Source organism: Dermacentor andersoni, chromosome 7 (assembly GCF_023375885.2).
Source record: "Dermacentor andersoni chromosome 7, qqDerAnde1_hic_scaffold, whole genome shotgun sequence".
Taxonomy (NCBI): Eukaryota; Metazoa; Arthropoda; class Arachnida; order Ixodida; family Ixodidae; genus Dermacentor; species Dermacentor andersoni.
Window position 1 is genome coordinate 32,471,377 of NC_092820.1, and position 19,308 is coordinate 32,490,684.

Genomic DNA, 19,308 nt, shown 5'->3' on the forward strand with positions numbered 1-19,308 from the left:
GCTCTGCAGCGGACGTCTCGCCCAGCCTGCGACCGTGCTTTCAGTGGAAGGCAGCGCATCTGCAGCAGCAGTGCCAACTACACATACCCAGTACGTTGCTCTACCTCAGCCGCAAGACCCCGGCAAGTTCACCGGCCTCGGTGGTGTTGACGTAGAAGAATGGTTGAAGATGCATGGGCGCGTCAGCAAGGTGAACAGGTGGGATCCGACCATAATGCTGGCCAATGTCGTGTTCTACCTTTACGGAACACTGCAAACGTGGTTTTACACACACGAGGAAGAGCTAACCAGCTGGGACTTGTTCAAAGAAAAGCTGTCCGAAGTTTTTGGTAATCCGACCGGGCGACAACTAGCTGCCAAGCAACAACTCGCCAAGTGTGCCTAAACTGCTGCCGAGTCGTATGTCTCCCACGTTCAGGATGTCCTAGCTCTAGCATAAAATCGACCTTGTCCTCTTTTCCCACTGTAACAATATTACATTGACAAGTCTGAGCTCCAAAAGAAAACAAGCAAACTACTGGCAAAATGAGGTGTGCATGACTAGTTTGGGACCTGCCATGATCACTGTATTGTGGAAACAGTCTTAGAGAGCCTAAATTAAATTGAAAGACACATATTGACCATGAAGCACAAGCTAGCAGGAGTTGGTGCTAGAGTATTCAAGATGTCCGAGTTATTGAAAAGGCTTCACGAGCCAGAGCACTAGCTAGCCTCCATTCTAGTTTTGTGTAAAACCAAGGATCTCGACAAACCTAATTGCAACAACTTAGTCATTCCAGGCATTAGTGAAGTATCGAATGAGACCGGCTGTTCAGATGTTAGTCTTTTTTGCTAAAATGTTTGGGTGTCTGTTCAATTTCTACTTTTGAGCCCATAAAGGGGCAAATATTTTCCAAACAAATTATCTGCTTTGGGGGCATTTCTACCTCTTGTGGAATTCGGCTTGCTGGATAATTTAACTAATTTCATTGGTCCCTTCAGCGTCGAATTAATGGAAGTCAACTGCATTTTCTTTTTAGTGCATCACAAAAAAATTGCAATGTGGCTTGTCCACAGCCACTGACAGGCTTATTTAATCGCCATTGCTATCCTGGAGCTACACACAACCATGTCGTGTGACCATATCGTGCTACCATTTTGTTTTGTTCACACAACAGCCATCATGTCACCATTTACGAGCCTTATTCTCTTGAAATACTGGTGGAAAATAACTTTGAGTCATTGTCATTAACTCGAATATGTTGAGCTGAATGTTGACACTGCTGTCATGCCAAACGGCATTTTACATCATTACAATTGGAAACTTTTTGAAAAGTGATCAAAAAGGCTTGAAGCGTGTCAAACTTGGCAGCTGCTTAGCTTCAAGATTTCACTACTTTTCAATGTTTCCCCTCCTTGAATTTTGTGTCAGATGTTCTGTATGAACCCTGCCTGCTGTTTGCTTTCTCAATGCTACAATACATACGTGTAAATGCCAAAGAAAGTAGAAAGAGGAAAGCCCCTGGCACAGTTCTGTTGATAAACCACTTTATTTGAACAATCTGAAAGAGCTAAGTAACATTTTCTCAGTGCAAATGCATAGCTGTATTTGGCAGACCTCTTGAAGATTGAAGCAGCAGCTACTCTTTCATGGCACCTTAAAGTGGTGGGTTTTCATTCCTCACTGGACAAAGAAAGGAAAGAAGAGTGAAATTTTGCAAAAAATAATCACTGTACAACATGAATGCAAGGATATGCTTTAGAGTAATGACAGCATATGGTATCCGTCACCAAATAATTTGCATGCCATCATGAAATACCGTATTTATTCAATTACAATATGGTCACGATTACAAGGTAAGGGCACAGTTGGGGGACCCAGGAACAAAACTTAAGTATGCACACTAATATACGGCGATATAGAGTAGCCAACGAATTATTTAGACATGGCGTGTATCGCCTGAAATACTGTTACTAACCCAGCCAAAGTGCAATATAGCAACCACAAAATGGGGGAGAAGGGAGCCTCAGGACTTGGAGTGCGAGATTTTGCCTTTAGGTGTGGCTTCACGGCAGCGCAAATTCTGCCTTAAGGTGTAGCTTCACGGCAGCGCTGTGGCAAAGCTGCACTATAAGGCGACATTCGCACTGCCGTGAAGCTACACAAATAATGAAAAGCAAAATTCATATAAGCCGGGCGGAAACTTCAAAGCTAAGGATTCTAGGGGGAAACCTCGCCTTATATTCAAATAAATACGGTATAGAAATGCCTGTTGGTCCGCGGGCATAAATGCCTGCCCCATGAAATGAACTTATATGGCATTCATAACATGGAACGTTTCTCTATCCGCCACCCGAGAACGCGCTCTGTAGCGGTCAGGCTCCGCCGAGAGATATGTAGTAATGCAACAGAAATGCAAGTGTTTGCAAGCTATATTACAAAATAAAAATATGATTCTTTTGTTCCTGGTTAAAACAACCTTACTCAGTGCAATATTGGTGCAATTTATCTTATGTTTCTATACAAAATAGATCCTGTTTACACAGTGTGCTTCTACTTACATTCACTATCGCAGTGCTGCATATAAAACAAGTTGTTTTTTCAATGGCCAAACATATATCAGGGTCATCATAGAATTTAAAGAAATAAAAAGGCATATGAATGAACTAGTTGGTAATTCATAATGAGGTGACAGCACAACACGCTGACAAGGGCTGCACACAAGCACACTCTGATACAATGTTTGCATCTATGCCTGTCACTTGTCCCTTGTCGGTTTTGTGCTGTATCGCTTTCTTGGATAACTTTGTCAAGCCGAATGTGCACATGTTCAGCTTGTTCAAGTCACACATTCTTCCAAGTTGTTCCCTAAAAACAAATTTTGTCCATGGTAAAGAAAGCACAGGAGATATAACTATGCTTTTTATTGTAATGTAAAATAATAATGAAAGGGTATTTACTTCAGGTTGTGAGGCTGAGCTTGCATGGTTATACAATTTTAGAGCTGTTTATAATGCTTTCAGTATAGGATAGTTAGGCAGTTTTATTGAAACCTTGCATTTTGAAGAAAAGCCTTTTCTCAACAAATTAAGCAGTTTTGTGTAAAAGAAAAATTAGCAATATCTGTTTCTGAAGCTGAGAAAATACCAATAATAATTCAGCAAGATTAAATATGTGCAGATCTTTCGTTCATTAGGAAGAATATGGAACTTAAAAGGTTATCCCACGGTTTCACAGGCAAATTTAATGGCATCAAGTACTCACATGTTAACTGCAAATGTCATTTGCATGCTACCTGCATATACAAGTAGATTTATTAGTTATAAATATTAATGCCATTAACAATGTAATGATTTTTGATAACTCGACCTTTTAACCCCCTAAGTTATTGCAGAAAAAACAAGTTTCCTGAAAATTTTTTTAGTTGGAATTCTTTTTCTCTCATTGTGATCCTTAACATACATTTCTCAATTCGTTTTTGGTTAGGAATAACACAAAAATTACAGAAAAGGGCAGCTTTCCCTCATTGCCAACAGTAAGTTGTCTTTGGCAATGGGAGCAGCGCAGAATTGGGCTCAACAAGTGACTCTTCATTGGCAATATTGGTACAACTTCCATGGTGCATAGAGCACCGGATTGAGGTTTAAAGGGCTAAGTGATCAAACGCATGCCTGCATAACTTGCTCCTGATGCTTTACTTTCAGTGACATGCTTCGATGATAAAAAAAAAAAAACGTTACGGTTTAAAGTAGCGCTCTAAAAGTCATTATTTGCACTGTCTCCATTTTGACACCTTCAGAACTACAGGCACCATTCTGCTTCAACTTGGGGCTCTACACATTTTGCAAGCATGCTTCCAGGCACAATAAAGAACGTTTTGGAGAAAGGAAACTCTCTTTGAAGTGTACTTACTAATGCCGTTTTGTGACATTGCTTGCAGTTTTAGCCAATAAAAGCAATTTTTTTTAAAATTCCAATTTCAAGCTTGCTACACTGACCTCATGTGTGACACTATTATACCTTCCAGTTTATACAATTTTGTAGTGAAATTCCCGATATTTAGAGCTTCTTTACAGTTTTTGTCACTACAAGTATTCTATATTTGATTTCACAGTTTAAAGCATAATTAATTTAAAATGTATACCATGTGTCCCACACAACTTGTGCCGAAGCTTAAAAGAAGTGCCACATAGCTGGTCAGAACCAAGGTAATGTTTGCTGTTGCTTGGAGCAAGTCAAACAATTTTTTTTGTATATTGGCTAATTACTTAATTCATTAATTACTCAACTTCATGAAATATTCACAGCAAGAGTGTCAATGAGAAAATTGTAGACCATCCTGAAAAATCTACAATCCAGCTTTCTGCTGCAAATATATGCTACATAATATAAGTTTTTTTCCAAGCCTGAAAGAAAGCCTGCAAAACACGAAAGTGCAATGCAACTAGTCGTGTGGCACTTTCCACTGGCTTCTTTCGTTGGTCCTGTCAGGGTAGAATTAATAGAAGTCAGCTGCATATGGGGCAGATAATTCTAGCAGTGACTGAAGGGCACACATGCTGGATCACTCTATCTCACAGAATAAAGTCCTAATTTTTTTAAGAGCACTGAATATTTAAGTAATAGAAGTGTTTACTATATTTCCCAAAATTTTAGCATTTGTTAGCTACGACTGAAGTATATTCAAATTCTGAGGTTGGTTGGCTGGTCTGCAATGTTACGTATACACATGTGGTCACGCTCTAAAAGTAATGGCAATAAGAAATGTACCTTAGCCATTTATGCCATTAATTGGAGCTAAGTGCAACACAGGTATTAATGTGACCTGACCTGGCACACTAGAGCTAAAATACTGTGAATTATGTGCAAGACCAAAATCACCTCATGCAATCAAGCTACACAGGAGCACAACCACAGCTCATACTCTTTTTGACTGTTGGACTAGTGCAAGGCTTCTGTCAAGAGTATGGAAACACTGACAAAACGAAATGCAGGTACGAAGCAAAATGGCACAACTTTTGTGTCTACATAAGAGGATTAAACACACCATAATGAAAATTAAATGTGCAGCAGATGAAGCAGCACAGGACACGTCAACAAACTAAGACGTGCACTTCCCTACTAAAGATTGCAAAGCCATCATTGATATGCTGTTCTAGATTAACAGCTTTCCTACCTGCTGTGGAAAGACACTCTGGACATATCTTTTTCGTTATGTAAACTAACAAAATGCAGAAAAATGATAAACAATGGAAAAAAGCTGAATTTACACTAGTTGATGTCACCATATGCAAAATATACAGGCAATTCTACCACATAAAGCAATTGTCTTGCAACTAAAGCTTTTGAAGGGACTGACAACCACCTGTTATGATGCCTATTTTCTTGTATGTAACAAAGTTTTGAGTGCCCAATCCTGCTGCAGTAATGCTGAAAACATATTGGAACACTTCTCTTTAATGGTAATTTTTAGGTCCAATCATTATTATGTACCACTGGAAACAGCGACAAGCACAATAGTAATTGTATGCCGCTGAGGGAGAAGCCAAGTGTAGCCTGCCCAAAAGAAACTGTAATTTTTTTATCAAAGCAATCCATGCGGTTCATGCGTCCCAAGTTCTTTGGTTATTACTGTCAGCATGCTTTCGTATTTTCTATCGGACTGTTCAGGCTATTTCCAAATCAATGTTTTGAAAATGAAACATCACACGCTATTACTTCCGATGGTAACAAGCGGTAGGAAATGCCAATAGTGCTCTTCTAGCAGTGCTTGGTGCACCTTCACAACAGCCCCATTTTGTATCCCAAAGGGAGACAACAGAACATGGGGAGATTCACTCACTAACATACAAAAGCACCCATGCACACCACCGTGCAAAGAGGAATGCCACAGTGCTGAAGGTCCACTCGTCGCCATGAGAGCAGCACTGATTGCAAATTTTAACAGTGCTTGCATCGCTAAATACATGAAAAGAAAGAAAGTGCAAATGCCTATGACCTATATCGACATTATTAAATATAAGTATGTTACAGTTAATGACAGCTGCCTTATGTGTATCAACACTTTCTTAATTTGGTCACATGCTGGGACCGCAATGCAGGTTCAGAGCTTGACAGTCAAGTGCTGTGGCATGCAGCTTTTGGCAACTCTCAGTGCATATTAAAAAAAATTTTTTGCAACTAGTACTTAAACTGCAAACATCCTGTTGAATTCTCCCCATATAAGGACATTCGTATCTTACACCAAGATCTTATGACACATTTTAGTTGGTTGTCAGTCCCAGTAAAATGGTGGAGCGCAAAACACATTAAAAAACGCCTAAACAAAGAAACATGAACTTTATGCACTCTTCTCTCAATGAATGTGTCTCCCTTAATTAAAAAAAAATGCATACAACAAAAGCTTGGGATCTTGAATGGAGAAGTAGTATTGTATTCCTCCAGCATCACCTCAGATTCATTTAGTTATACTGCTTTAGCTCTCATTTTTTCTTTTACAATATCTAGGCATGCCTTGGAACATAGAGCTACTTTCCCATTCAAATTTTCTGCCCATTTTCCAAGACAATGTACATGGTAAATTTTAGAACATGCTCCACAGTTTATAGTTTTGCCTACTGTTGTGTCTGCTGGCTGCCTGCAGAGACAATGCAAATTGTATGTGGTATTTCTTTGTCGCACATGAACAGTTAAGGTATTCGTTACTGGAAAATCATCTATGGTTCCTTTTTGTAGACATTTAAGCAAGTGGCTCCGTAACATGGACTGATTAATATTTAATTGTGATGGGTCTTTTCCTGATGCTATGTAATACATATTAGCTATGGCAAACAAACCGCAGTCAAGTGTGGTGCCCTGATTCTGTGCCGGTTTCGTCAAGAAAGTTTTATTTGGAGATGGCGATTTTAAAATATGACAAACCTGTTTAATGGCATCAGGAGAAGTGTCTTGATCTATGGAATCATAGACAAAGATTTCATCTTGAGAAGCGCCTATGTTGGTAACTGTAAGCCAATGATCTGGATTCCGAACATGCAAAATTTGAACAAACATACCAGTGACCTGAGAGAAACGTAGCCTTTGGCCTAATAGAACATCTTGGAAACCTTGCACATTGGGAAACTTTCTTTTTGTTAGATACTGGGCGATGTTAATTACACTATCCGACAGTGAGCCACCTCGCATCAGAGCATTTAAGTCGTCTTCAGTAAGTGAATAACTTTTGTAAATTTGCAACATGTCAGCTTTGATAGTAGCAAGGGTTATTCTGCTCTGCTGTGGTTGGAACACACGCTTGACAGCTTTTACCTTTTTAGGGCGCCCTCTTCTCGCCTTAACCACAGGAATAATAAGCTTTGTATTCACTGTTTTGCCTACTACATTAGCAGGGCTCGCTTGAACGGTAGGCTGTGTTTGGTTAATTTTTGTTTGCAATGTTACAGGAACTTGATTTTGTGTGAATGTGTTCAAATTTCTGAAAAAAGCCTCACATGAAGCTAGCTTTTCCATTAATTCCTGAGTGCTGCAATTTGCCAGGACGTTCGCTACAGCTTTTGACATATTACAAAGTGTCTCGTAGGCATAACAGTACTTTTGCTGAGGAGTGTCAAGTTTAATGGAAGGTAATGGTTGAACGCTGCTTGTTACTTTAGATCCTGTGCTCGAAGTCATGCAGCTATGGTCAAGAAAATGTTCGTTACGCCACCTCTGTGGAATGCATGCTTTATCAAACAATTCCCTTCCCGAAAATGAGCGAGCCGCCATAATATGTGCACATGGCAAGCCATACTGACCATGGAAAGTGCATGTACAGCTGTCGAAGCTTTGTGCTACATTGTACTCCTTGCTTCCTAATGCGACAGAATATGAATTACTGCTTTGGCTAACCTGGTAATTTGCTGTCTTTAGTTTTTCATACTGTTCAAGTATTTTATCTTTGGCCTCGACAGTGCAGCTATGAGACAGTTCCATCTGAAATTCGTCTATGCAAGTTACATTAAGGTTAAGTTTAATTTCTTTTAGTTGGGCAAACTCCAGAGATATGCTGTCATTATTAACATAGTTAACCAGTTCTGCTACAGCTTCAACTAAATGCAACGATGGTTTAAGAAAACTTTTCAGCTTCTGATTATGACTTTCAATGCGGTTATTTGTGTTATTACCTAAAGTTGGAAGTTCTTTCCTGTAAGCATGCACCCACATCTGTCTACACGAATGCCACTGTTGCATGTAGTATGCGAGAAAGTCTTTGGGAGCAATTTGCATTAGGTGTGGCAGCTTATCATAGTACTCCTGTAGAGTTTGAGAATAGACTAGTTCTTTCAAAATTGGAAGAAGTAGTTTGCCTTGAGCCTTTGCCTTCTCATCAACATTTCTATGCAAACAATTCAGCACATGCCATGTGCACAGCAATATTGTACTATTTGGAAGGAGAGAACTTAAAATGCGAAGCTCATTCATGTCTTTGTCTATCATTACTACTTTGCAGGCTGCTATAACAAATGGGTTAAAGTCTACAAATTTCTCAAACATGGGCCGAACAACTGCTGTAGTTTCATTCCGCACAAATGCGTAGCAAACACATCTTCCATGACCACGACCATCTTCGACAAGAATTGAGTACAAGACATAATTTTCCCTGTTAACTTTATAAGTGCCGTCAACAAATATTACCTCAGGATACTTTTCAAACATTTCACGCATGTGGCTAGTTTGAATTAAGATAAACTGGAGGTTGTTTTCATTATTCTTTTCATAGTGAATAAGCCAGTCGGGATTCTTCTCAATTAAGCTTTCTATTTGATGAATCAACATTTCACCATGTGCCTCTTGAGTTCGAATAGGAATAGAATATTCCATTTTGTAGTTGTAGACATCTTTCGTTGTTAATGTCTTTCCTGTTTTCTGCCTAACCAAGTTCTTAAAATCTTTTGGAGCGACATTGCACTTGACTAGGTCATACAGTTCTGCCTTCTCTGTACTGCTTAGAAGCCTTTTCTGAGGATAGATGTTATACAGATCAAGGCTATGGTTATGTTTGTCTTTTAGCTGGCTTATTCTGTAGTGCAATGCCGGTTCTTTACAAAGGACAAGTGAAAGAGACATTTCGCAGTTAGTGCTATTATAGCTCTGGTTAGGGCGCTTTCCAATTCCCCACTGCCTAGCAGGACTGCCATGAACACACCGATAAGCGATTCTGAGAAATTCATAATCTTTACAGTCTGCTGCAAAGGGGTTCTTATTTGACCTGCTCACAGAAACTACATGTTTCCCTTCCTTGCACCAGGCATCAAAGCATTCCTTAAAAGAAACAAAATTGTCAAATGTGCCGTTTAAAAAAATTCTTTTTGCTCCTGCTCCAAGTAGTACATCAGAATTACTTGCGCATGTCTTGACAGAAGCTGCGGCATCAGAGCTGGCAACACTGCAGCCTGGCATCAAGGCTGCCGAATGTTTACTTGGACCTGCATTGAGCACAGCCTGAACAGAACTGTCAGTCGTAATGCCACATTTCTGTATGGAGACAGCCTTATCACTGTCGGAACTAGATTTAGAAGACAAAGCTAACTGACGACGTCTGTACCGCTTTCCAGCATTGGACTTGGCCCTTTCTGAAGTACAAATAGCTCTATCAGGCATACTTTTACGGCTTTTGCAGCCAGCAACCTCGACCACAACACCACACAAGACAGCTGCAAAGTCTACTGTAGTGGCCTGCAAACAGCTTTGCTGGTGCTTGCTGGTCAAACAGCTGTCATGGGCACTGTTGTGTGAGGTTGTGGCTTGCCCTTGCATGTTTGCACCTGAGGCTGCAATAGAAGCGGGTATACTGAATTGCTGCTTTGCCCGCCTTACTACTGCAGGCAAAGATGCAACTCGCTGCAAGGGCTTGGCAGCTGTGTCAGCAAGTACTCTGCGCCGCCTGCCTACTGCTTGGCCGGTGCCTTGTCTTTGCTTGCACAGTGCCGCAGCCTTTCTGCGGTTCCTCCTTGATGTCACCAGAGTCCACTCACCACCATGGGAATTGTGTCCTGCCTCAGCCACGCTCTCTGTGGATAAGTGAGGAGAAGGACTTGCCTGTATGACTCCTCCCATGACCCTGGAACAAGTGGTGCTAGCACCTCGGCTGAGGCTCACTGGCTTAGCAGAAGGAACATGGCCTTGAAGCCTCACCTCAGCCTTTCCCCTTCTCGGTACCCTTGAACCATGGGTCATGGGTGAAGGCAGGCTGTCCCAGGTGCACCAGGTCTTGCTGCCCTTGCGGCGAACGCGAACACCGCCAACGAGAGCAAAGCCAGGACCCTGAAGGGCACAAGGAAGCTGGTCGGTATGGCACGCCTGCAAGGAAGCACGGCTGGTCACCTGCGCCGGTGTTCTTGGCTTCACCCAAGATGGCTTGCTTGCTGCAAGAGAAATAAAGTTAGCTTCAAGGGGAGGAAAGTCGGCACTGCTGAAGGCAGGTGCTGCAGGTGGTTCTGCCCAGCCACTCCAGGAAGATGGCGACTGCCTGTCCTTGTAGTTGTGCAGGATTCGGCCCCTCTCCACAGTGGCAGCCAGGATGCGGGCCTCCCTGTAGAAGTAGTCTGCCAACAGCCAGTTTCCGTGGCGGCTCGGGTGCACACCATCCCTGGCAAGGCAGCTTGCCCAATCTTCAACCAAGCCACCCATGAAGTGGATGTCCTGCTCCTGACACAGCTCCTGCAGCGCAGCGTTCACCTCTTTGTACCTTTCGTTCATGCGGCGTAACTTAGGCGACTGTGCTTCGCGCATGCGGTACTCATTCTGCCCGCGAGGGAGAATGGCAGAAAACGCAACCTGCGCCATGGGATTGCTTGCAATTATGTCACGAGCTAAGCGACGGTACTTGTCTATGTACACGTCCACAGGTTCAACAGTGTTGTTAGTGCCGACGTGCACAATGACAACGTCAAAGCTTCCTAGCTTGTTGACAATCATTGGAAGCAAGTGCTCAATCTTTGCTCCCCTGTGCGCGCTGACCTCAACAGCCAGGTCACGACGTGACGGGAAATACTGACCGACGTATTTCACCATCGAATCGCCAACCAACAAAGCTCGAGTCATGGTGACCAGGAGAGCACAAGCAAGCTATTCAAGACTTATCAGTCAACACGGAATGCTACTCACTAAGCAAAAATTATCTAAGATCAATAAAAACCTGAAGGAAATGCGGCCAGAAGTGCGTTAAATCTCAAACTAGAACGTTTCGCATCAAAAAACCGCTGCTACACTGAAAATCTGACAACAGAAAAACACAGCAAATATGACTTAAATACTGAAAGGAGGTTGCACAAAACTACACTAAGAATTACAAAAAGAACCGTATAATAGTGGTTCAACAGAAGAAAACGAGATGTTCCACGATTGCGTTGACGTCGTCGAGGAGGACAGGATGACCAACAGCCTAGCTCGCTCAACGATCACTGCACTGTACGTGAAAACGCAACTTTAGGGTAACATCATGGCATAGCGAAAGTAGAGCAATGCGCTAGGGTCACGCGACCTTGACATCAATAATCACTTGCAATATGAACGCGTAAGCTGTCAAAAATATTTTCAACGTCACCGCATGCGACGCAAATACGTTTATCTTAATTATGAATTTATGTATGAGAATGCATCACTCTTCCGTTCTCGTGCGCAACAGTGTCGCAGCGCAACCCAACAACATTGGGCGCGCGCGTGTCGCGTTAGCGCCGAGCGCGCGCGTCATGAAGCGCGTACCTGTCAGCACTGTTGCAGCTTAGAAGATGAAACTCATGACCACAAATAACTAAATTTGCGAATTCCCCGCCCTGCAAAATCGACGGTGTGCGAATGACTAACCAGATTCTATGTACAAGTATACGTTTCGAACTGCGTTTATTGTTTTCACTTTTTCTCTGTTATTAAATGTTTTTCATCATGTTATATGTCTTATGTTACGTGTCCATTTTTTTCTTTTCGCGCTCCCTTCATGCCTTCTACATAGAAACTCGCGTTTTGGCGGTAGTTCGTCTTCACCCTCGCCATGTTGTATCGTGGTGATTCGATGATCAATACCACGAAGAATTACCATGAGCATATGATGGTGCAGGCGGCCAAGCAAATTTCGCGATGACACTGAAGCGCCGAACGTTTAATTGGGCTGCTGGAAAAATATTAAAGAATGAACATCAGGAATTCACGTACAGTGCACACAAAGGAAGGAGTCATGCCGCCGTAGAATTTCCTTTCGCAAACTTTCCGTTTTCCCTTCATTTGGAGCTTCAAACCTCGGGTTCAGCCACATGGATGTTTCCGCCGCCACCGAATACTTCATTATTAATTAAACCAAGCGAATAACTTGTCCTGTCAAGTTTGTTTTATTCTTGGGTTTTCTTCCATGAGTGCATGACCATGTCCTACTTGTATTGCCCCTTTACATGGAGCTGTTGTGGCTGCAACAGCTGACTCAGACGTTGTTTTTGATGTATTGATTTGTGTTCGTTGAATAAATCATATAATAATAATCTTTATTTGCACTGTACAGTGCGCAGGCGAGTGGCAATGATCAGATTTGCCGCTTCTTTTTCACCGGTTTGTGTTTTTATCCTGCCATATCTGTCCTGCCTCATTGACGACTTGCTGAAAGTAATAAGTTGTCCCATGTCCTGGAATTTTGGACATTCCCCGTGCGACCATCTTTCCAACTTCACCGCTGTGTACCAGTGTAACTAAATGGGCAGCATATGAAAAGAAATTCAGAAGGCGGCCCAAATTCCAACTTTCCATTAGCAACATTGAGAGGGCACGCGCCGTTTTATTAACATGCGCATTTATGGCACTTGGTCCTAACATCTTTGCTGCATTATAGCAGTGTTTTGATTAGGATTAAAGTACTTGTTGAAATTCTGGCGTTCTTTCGAGATACCATTTTTAATATTGCAGCCAGCTGAGTATCGCTAGTCCATTGCGGTGGAGTTCAAGAGATGGTCGCAGGGGCGATGTTCAAAATTCTTGGCTATGTTCAGCCCAATTTCTTTCCTGACTTTTCGAACTCTAGCTGTGTCTAGCCCTGCGATCCGTTTTCTGGATTCTGTATCATGTTAGTGAACTGTGCATACGCCCCCTGCCTCGCGTCTCGGCGAGGGTCATATATGCGTTCCATAATGAGCAAATAGGCTTTAGTAGGCTTTACTGTAAAGCAGTCCTGTAATACAGAGAAGCATACAGAGTGCATTGCGGTGAAGGTAGGTGAGAATTTGCGCAAGTACTAAGCATTAACAGCGTGTATATTTAGTACGTTCGGGCTGCACCTCCAGGACACCAAAAGGGCAACGGTGACGCCACAGCTGGAACCTGGGTTGGTTTGTGGGTTCAGGGCTCGCCGAAATGCCAACCTACGGTTCCACCTTTGATCTTTCCGCTGGCCCTTCCGTGCTTGGTATAAAGATCCTTCGCCGCCCACTTTATTTTAATAGATGCTCTCCTGAGGTCTCCGTTTGCCGGTATTTATATTTCTCTCACGCCAACTTCACTGTAATACATTTATGTACTGAGGTGAAACTTACTAAAGCGCATTGGTCATTACGGGACTCATATATAAGGCCCTTGCGGACTATGTATCACCGCTTCGTTTCCAAGGGGATGCCATTAGAGATCATAATCACGGGTGACACATCGCTTCCTTGGCTTTGTTGACGGGCACGACAAATCGTTTTTTTTTTTTGCGTCTAGAACGTTATGCGCAGCAAACGCCCACTCCGTTGGCGACGCGGAAGCACTCATGCAAGGAAAACGGTGTAGTAGAGATGTTCCGAGATACGCGGAGGGCAACAAATTTTCATGAACCCTAGCTTAGCATTACATGACTGCGCTGGCCACTGTCGTTGGTGCAAGTAAGCACCTAGCACACTATGCAAAGCAGCCGGTCACCTTCTGATTGCAAAGTCAGTGAAAGAGGTAAAGAATGTTTGTATTATAAATTTGAGCCACAAATGGGCTCTTTTAATGAAAAAATAACTTCCTTCTTGATATGTACACCTGTTCATCCCATTACAACAACAGGTTTTCGACTATAGGCATCTCTATATGCCTCAATCCCTACTGTCATTTTAGTGCTCCCACTAGAAATATAATTTCAACAGAAAATTATCTGACACCTTTTGACTTGGAGTTTAGTACTGTGCCTGGGGTATAGCTTCGACAAAATGCACAAAAAAATAATTTTAAAATTTTATCAGCCCTAATGGTGTCCCATACATTTGTGTACGGTGCTCTCAAAAGTTTGTTATTGTTCTTCTCCACTCGAAAGCACTTGTGCTGATAGTGCTGTTTGTCAGTTGGAGGATGTCTCATCACCTGCTTTGAAGCCTCTCTTACAACATTCTGATACACTAGTTAAGTTCTACTCTGTTAATGAGATAAAAATGAAAGTGTAGGCTTTGGATGGTAACATTTTCCATTTAGCAATGAAGTATAAATGATGTCCAGAACATGCCTCTTGGGTAATGCATCAGTGAATTATTGAGGCAGCACTTCTTACAATTCACAGATTAAGTCATGGAATGCTTTGCATGCAATGCAAGGTCAAAAATTGTGGCTAGAAATCAGTGCACACTTTAGCAGTATGCTGAGCTGGGCTAGTTAGTGCATGCTGAAGGGAATTGAACAGTGCAATAGACGAGACATATTTGCATATGACAGCACTGTGCCTATTGTGTACACTGTATGTCCAGTCTTTTGTGCTGTTTCATTTACTTCAATGTGTAGACCTTCACTACAATAATAATGCTATCTCATTAAATTTGGGCCGTTAGTAACATTGTGAACAAATGCACTATCCATTTCTTGTTATTAATGTGTGTGTATGCGTGTACTTGCATGCATGCGTGTGTACTTTGTGGTTGTTACAAGTCTCTTTGATTACTATTAAAATTGGGAGATTACAGACAAACTAATTTTTGCTAACCAACCTTTATAGGAGTGGCAGACATCAGAAGTTGTGCTACCTAACTAAATTGAGTCATTAATAACTAAATTTAAGCAGTTATGTTAGGAGGCATGTTAACATGAAAGTGTAGATTTGAATATGTTCGGTAGTTGAGGAATAACCATTGCTGGAACTTCTGTGCCTTATTAAACACACTACTTTCTTGAAGTAAGCTCAAAATTTGAAACAAAATATATTGCTCTTCCAATGAGCAGTTTTCATTACACCATTTTCTGTCAGCACATAAACATATTAACTGGAAGACTTTGCAAAACTGATAATAATTTAACCTATTGGCAATTATTCCACAAATTCTGACGTCCACAGCTGCTATGTAGCTTGGCCTGCAAAAATTATAATTTGACTCAAATCTCCTATTTCTCATAACGTGAAACAGACATAGCAGAAGCACACAAGATGAGTGTGTGTGTCAACGTGTGCATATTATAGAAAACTTAACACTACGTATACAGGGTGTTCTTTTTTAGCTGCACCAATCTTTTTTAAAATTTCATGTGGTAGATAGCACAATTCTAACCCTTGATCTAAACTACTTGATAAAGTGGGCATTACTTCTACAAGAAATAAGAATGCCTGACTGAATGATTAACTTTATTCTAATTAACTTCTTGTTTGTTACTTTATGGCACCCATTTCAATTGACACATTGTAGCTGGTGAGATTGCAATGCGTATCCACTTGGAACACATTATCAGGACTAGCCCAGTTTCGAGATATGAATTTTCAAATGTCCAATGAAATCCATTGATGTTCCAGTTACCTTCGTGCGTCAATGCATAGAACAGTTTTTATAAGTAAGTGGAACAAAAGTGAATTTTTACGGCAAGTTTGATGCCACATATCTCGAAACTGGTGCCATCCTCAGAATTTGTTCCCAAGCAGATATGCCTTTCAAACTCACTGGTTACATTTTGTAGATTTGGAATGCCCACAAAGAGAGGGTGGTGCAAACGTAGACATGGCCAGCAAGGGTCAAAGTGCAGTGTCTGTTCTTATCAGCTTAATATCTGATATGGGTTCTATTTGGACCCAAGCTATTAAACTTATTTTTGCAAGTTGCCGGAGTGCTTGAAGCCTGCTTCACCAATACTTTTGTGCAATATTTTTGTGTGTACCTTAATGTGGCAAATATGCTGCAGTGAGGGTTGTCAACGCATGTGTGAATGTACCACTGTTTGAGCATAGGAAAAATAGAAGTAAGAATATTGGGCCTCTCAAATTAGCAAATTAGTTAAAAGACCAGGAGAATAATTTAAAGATACATTTAGAGACGTGTATCTGCCTTAAATACTGCATCTTTAAAATCAACATCGTCATCATCAACCTGTTTTATGTCCACTGCAGGACGAAGGCCTCTCCCTGTGATCTCCAATTACCCCTGTCCTGCGCCAACCGATTTCAACTAGCGCCCGCAAATTTCCTAATTTCATCGCTTCACCTAGTCTTTTGTTGTCCTCGATTGCGTTTTTCTTCTCTTGGTGCCCATTTTGTAACCCTAATGGTCCACCGGTTATCTAACCTATACGTTGCATGGCCTGCCCAGCTCCATTTCTGTCTCTTAATGTCAATTAGAATATCAGCCGTTTGCTCTCTGATCCAAACCGCTCTCTTTCTTTCTCCCCTTTAACGTTACGCCTAACATTCTTCGTTCTATCACTCTTTGCATGGTCCTTAACTTTTTTCCCAATCAAGCTTCTTTGTCAGTGTCCAAGTTTCTGCCCCACATGTCAGCACCGGTAAAATGCGCTGATTTTACACCTTTCTTTTCAATGACAATGGTAAGCTCCCAGTCAGGAGCTCACGATGTCTGCCGTATGTGATCCAACCCATTTTTATTCTTCTGTGAATTTCCTTTTCATGGTCAGGGTTCCCTGTGATTAATGGACCTAGGTAAACATACTCCTTCACAGACTGTAGAGGACAAATGGCGATCCTGAACTCTTGTTCCTTTGCCCGGCTATTTATCATTATCTTTGTCTTCTGCACATTAATCTTCAACCCCACTCTTACACTCTCTGTTAAGGTCCTCAATCATTTGTTGTAACTCGTCTGCATTGTTGCTGAATAGAGCAATGTCATCGGCAAACCGAAGGTAGCTGTGATATTCGTCATCGTTCTTTACTCCTAAGCCTTCCCAGTTTAATAGCTTGAATACTTCTTCTAAGCATGCAGTGAATAGCATTGGAGAGATTGTGTCTCCCTGTCTGACCCCGTTCTTTATAGGTATCTTCCTACATGTGTAGAATTAAGGTAGCTCTAGAATCTCTGAATTTTCCCAGGTACATAAGCGGTCTGCACTCCTTGATTGCGTAGTGCATCTATGACTGCTGGTATCTCTAGTGAATCAAATGCCTTTTCGTAATCTATGAAAGCCATATAGAGAGGCTTACTGTACTCTGTGGATTTCTCGATTACCTGATTAATGACACGGATGTGATCCATTGTAGACTATTCCTTCCTGAAGTCAGCCTGTTACCTTAGTTGAATGAAGTCCAGTGTTTCCCTTATTCTATTGGAGATAATTTTGGTGAATATTTTACATAATACTGGGAGTAAGCTAATGGGCCTATAATTTTTCAGTTATTTAATGTCTCCCTTTTTGTGGATTAGTATAATGCTTGCATTCTTCCAGTTTTCTGGGACCCTTGCGATCGATAGACACTTCGTATAAAGAGCCGCCAGTTTTTCAAGCATTACGTCTCCTCCATGTTTGATTAAATAGACTGTTATTCCATCTTCTCCTGCCACTCTTCCTCATTTCATGTCTTACAAGGCCCTTCTGACCTCATCGCTAGCTATAGGAGGAGTTCCTGTATCCTGTTCATTACTGTTTCTAATTGAGGTATCCTGACTCCTCTGGGTATTGTACAGGTCAGTATAGAATTCTTCCGCTGCTTTTACTATATCTTCGAGATTTTTGATGATATTTGATGATACCCTGCTTATCTTTTAATAGTTATATAACTAATATTAATATTATACTATATATAATATTAATGGTTATATTTTAAAACAAAATATAGCATAACCTTGGAAATTGCGATGCATAAAACCACACTTAACAGATTATTCAAATGTATGGTGATATTCATTTCTTGCATTCTTTGCCACTTGCTTAGCAACTGCACAATTCCTTTTTTGATAAATCTTGGAGAAGTTTACTGGAAGAAACATATAAATCCACTTAAATGTCCTCAGATGTTGAGAAATTTTTCATGTTGACGAAGTGGTCTAAGGGTACCGTTTGTGAGGAGGGAGGGACTGTCAAGCAACACATCCCACTCAAGCACAAGCTATCTTCCCTCAGATATTGTGGGATCTGGCATTGTCATGATGAAAAGCAATGCTTCTTTTAATTTAAGAACTCTGCCCTTCTCTCCTAGATTGTTGTGCATAACTGATTGAATAAGCAACAGTAGTTTGCATAAATTGACTATTACATTGTTTTCAGTAAAGGATTTCTTGGGGAAAGGTTTGTGGTCATTGTTTTTACACTGCTGGCCACTTATGGGAGGCAGTGATAAAGGTTGCAGTCACTGAACTTTTGTAGAACTGAAATGTGTTGTTGGTTAATATATGCAGCTTTTTAGAAATGGTCATGAGTTCAGACATTTATAGATTGAATAGACTATCCACATACTAAGCACTTGGATGGTAGTTCTCATTACTTTTCTTAATTTTGTTAGAACTACCAGAGGTTATCTTGCCACTTCTTTGTTTGTGCTCTTCAAAAGTAAAGCGAAATGAGTGAAAAAAATTTAATGTAGCAGGCAAGCAAAACCTTTCAGTTGGAATGTTGTTCCAAATGTCAGAAAAATATTCTGAATGAATCTCTGTGAGTGAACATCTGAATTGCTTCATGCTTATGCAATCCGTAAGGAGTCATTTTCTTAGAGTGTAAAAGAATTAAGACGAGTTGGAGCACACTTTTGCAGAAGCAGTGTCCCCTTGTTTTTAGTGGTGTGTGGATGTTTCAGATCACAAATATTGAATTGAATAGTATTTGCTGTTTGATTTGTATTTGATTTATGAATTGATTATTAAAAATTATGGAATAATAATTTATTTTGATTATGTGAAGAATAACATTTATTGTGGCCTCAAAGAAGAGAAGAGGTAGGAACTGAGGACTATTCTGAATAAGTCTGCTGAAGGGAAACTGTGGTTGCTATACATGAGCGCTAGTTCTTGAGCAAACACAGGGGTCAGAGGTGTTTGATTTTGGCAAAACAATTTATTATTTGGCCACTTGCATGATGTATCAATCATTTTTAAACAATGTGCAGTGCTTTAGTATTACACTTTTCTCCTTGAACAAACTCAACGTTTTCCATGG

The 19,308-nt window shown here is 41.1% G+C and overlaps 2 protein-coding genes and 1 pseudogene across 7 annotated transcripts in view; 1 reads left to right on the top strand and 2 right to left on the bottom strand.

Annotated features, from left to right (window-relative positions):
- Nucleotides 1-1,510: 1,510 nt before the first annotated feature.
- Nucleotides 1,511-19,308, bottom strand: part of LOC129385936 (uncharacterized) — a 28,980-nt gene continuing 11,182 nt past the window's right edge. For 2 of the 6 annotated variants that reach the window (XR_011895640.1, XR_008613408.2), the window contains 2 exons: nt 3,245-3,275; nt 1,511-1,663 (listed from right to left, as the gene is read on the bottom strand). Coding sequence is in view for 3 of the 6 variants with exons in the window: in XM_055073111.1 (XP_054929086.1) it covers nt 10,017-10,079; nt 10,154-10,282; nt 10,343-10,648 (498 nt within the window). In the remaining 3 variants the exon portion in view is untranslated. Of the gene's footprint in view, nt 1,664-3,244; nt 3,276-9,993; nt 10,080-10,153; nt 10,283-10,342; nt 10,679-19,308 lie in introns of all 6 variants that reach the window. The other 4 variants (XM_072289181.1, XM_055073111.1, XM_072289182.1 and 1 more) reach the window with 4 other exon arrangements.
- LOC126535420 (uncharacterized) lies at nt 6,446-9,775 on the bottom strand. The gene is made up of 2 exons (XM_050182302.3): nt 9,768-9,775; nt 6,446-9,149 (listed from the first exon to the last, which is right to left on the bottom strand). The coding sequence occupies exons 1-2, from the start codon at nt 9,773-9,775 to the stop codon at nt 6,446-6,448; spliced, it is 2,712 nt and encodes a 903-aa protein (XP_050038259.3).
- LOC126535454 (U2 spliceosomal RNA) lies at nt 15,931-16,112 on the top strand (annotated as a pseudogene).